The sequence below is a fragment of the Aureococcus anophagefferens genome (assembly GCF_000186865.1).
Source record: "Aureococcus anophagefferens unplaced genomic scaffold AURANscaffold_206, whole genome shotgun sequence".
Taxonomy (NCBI): domain Eukaryota; class Pelagophyceae; order Pelagomonadales; family Pelagomonadaceae; genus Aureococcus; species Aureococcus anophagefferens.
The window spans coordinates 9,461-11,713 of NW_008705747.1; the positions used below are offsets into that span (position 1 = coordinate 9,461).

General features: G+C 59.1%; 1 protein-coding gene across 1 annotated transcript; it reads left to right on the top strand.

Annotated features, from left to right (window-relative positions):
* Window positions 1–2,008, top strand: AURANDRAFT_68546 (hypothetical protein; the record flags this gene model as incomplete). Its single annotated transcript, XM_009044243.1, has 1 exon — window positions 1–2,008. A coding segment is annotated over one exon (2,008 nt), but the record flags the coding sequence as incomplete, so codon positions are not given.
* Between the last annotated feature and the right edge of the window lie 245 nt (window positions 2,009–2,253).

A 2,253-nucleotide genomic window follows, 5' to 3' on the forward strand; every position in this document is an offset into this window, starting at 1 on the left:
ATGTCTGGCCGATTAGCTTTCGAGGCTGGTCGTAGCACTACTGTCCCTGGGGATATTGTATTCTACACCGGCACGAACGATGCTTCTGGCTCCCTTTGTGTCTCAACAGCAGACGTGTGCGACGGGTCTCCCGGCGATGTTGTGATTCAGACAGGAGCTTCGCCAAATAGTGGTGCCATATCTATGGAGACTGGTGGCGCTGTTGATGCTACTTCAGGTGCTATTACTTTTGATGTGGGTTCGACGTACTGTCGAGAAGGAGCCGATGTCATCCTTCAACCTGGCGCTGGCATCCCAGGCGGTAGTACTATGCTCCATGGCGGCCGCGGATGGTGTACCGATTCAGCTTGCGATGGCGGCGGTGGTGTCATCGCACGCGGCGCCGGTGCCATCACTTCTGGCGACGGCGGATCCCTAGATTTGCGCGGTGGTGATGCAGAGTTCACGGTCGGTTCTGCTATCGTTTCCATTTCTGGTGCTGGGCTTGATCAAAGCGGCAGTGTTGTTATTGAGACGCATGATTCTGGTTCTTGTGGTGTGAGTGGTGCTGTGACGGTGGCGACTGGTAATTCATTACAAAAGGATTCGGGATCGGTTAGCATGTCTACTGGATCGACCTCCAAGCAAAGCGGTGGGCGCATTGATATAGCCTGCGGTCTAAGTGGCGGAGGCACTGCGGCACACGTTCGCATAGAAGCAGGTGGGAGCTTAGCTGCAAATGGTACCATCACGGCTCTCAAAACAGGAAGCAGCACCTGTGGCTGCACAGGCAGATGTCATATCATAGCGCCCAGTTCCCCCTGTCGTGAGCCTGTCACAGTAGCAACTACTCGCTCTGGAAGCGGCGCTACTCGAAGTGGTAATGTTGCCCTGCGAAGCGGGACCGCGGCTCGGAGAGACTCCTCGTCAGTTCGCATCAGTAGCGGCATTGCGGATGTAGCCGCGTGTGTCCTCTTAGAGGCAGGCAAAGGCAAATTGGCGGGTGGCCGTGTCGAGCTTGCCGCCCAACAAAACAGTGCTGGACATATTTCCTGTTCAGCTGGTGGTGGAGTCGCATCAGGAGGGCTCGCTGCCATCACGGCATCAGCTGGTTCTGCCTCGACATCGCGTGGCGGTACTGCTTGTTTGGTCGGGGGCTGTGGCCGTACTTTGGGGGGTGCTGTTGCCTTCAAAGGTAGTACTTCTACGGTAGAAAATGGAGGTGCGTGTGTTGTGACATCGAGATATGCGCTCATGGATGGTCATGGCGGAGATGTCTGCGCTGCCAGCGGTGCAACAACCACGGGATGTGTCGGAAACACTGCCCTGCAATCCGGCGACGGAACGGCAACTGCGCGTGCAGGTGGCGCAGCAGTCCGTGCGGGCACGAGTTCGATTGGCAACGGAATTGCGGTTGCCATTGCAGCCGGTACAGGCATGATGACAGGTGGGAGTCTTAACATCTTTGGTGGCGTTGGGCGCTCACGGGACGCAGCGTCGGGTGGTGACGGCGGTTTAATCCGGATCATTGGGGGGGGGGGCTTTGGCATTGCTGACGGTGATGTTGGCGGCTCTGTCTTTGTCTCAGGCGGTTGCGCTGCAACCGGTCGTGGTGGTCTAGTTGCGATCGGCGCCGGTGATACAACCCACGGTGACAGTGGCGGTGGCACTAGCGTGGCGACAGTGCCAGCCAGCGAAGCCAGCGGTGACGTTGTTGCGCTGTCTGGCCTCAGCTGTGGAGCCCCGAGCGGCTCAGTTGTGGTGGGAACGGGGGTATCTCTGGGCGGCGCTAGTGGTGGGATAAATGCTGGTTGTGGCGCCGCTTCTTGTTTTGACGGGGGCGAAATGAGCATTGAAGGGGGTTGTGCTGCTGCCTGGGCCTGCAGCGGCGGCTCGGTGTTGATAGTAGCGGGTAGTGGCACCAGCCCTCACGGCAACGACGGTGGCGATGGTGGGACAGTCAGCGTCCTCGGTGGCCACGCGCTCGGTGGGGGTGCATTGGATGCGGGTGGTGCCGTTGTCGCCTGCGGTGGGTCAGCCTGCTCAGGACTTGGAGGCTCAATACACGCCTTGACGGCCGTGGCTGGTTCTGCATCCTCGGGTCCCTTGCTGGTGAACACTGGCAACGTTGCCGGTAGTGGGGTCTCGGGCGTTATTGCTCTTTCCTCTGGGTCCAGTGCCCTTGGTGCAAGTGGCTATGTGCGCGTCGCTTCTGCTGCTGCTAGTAATGGTGTTGGTGGCAGCGTCACAGTATGCGTCGGGCTCGGCGATCGA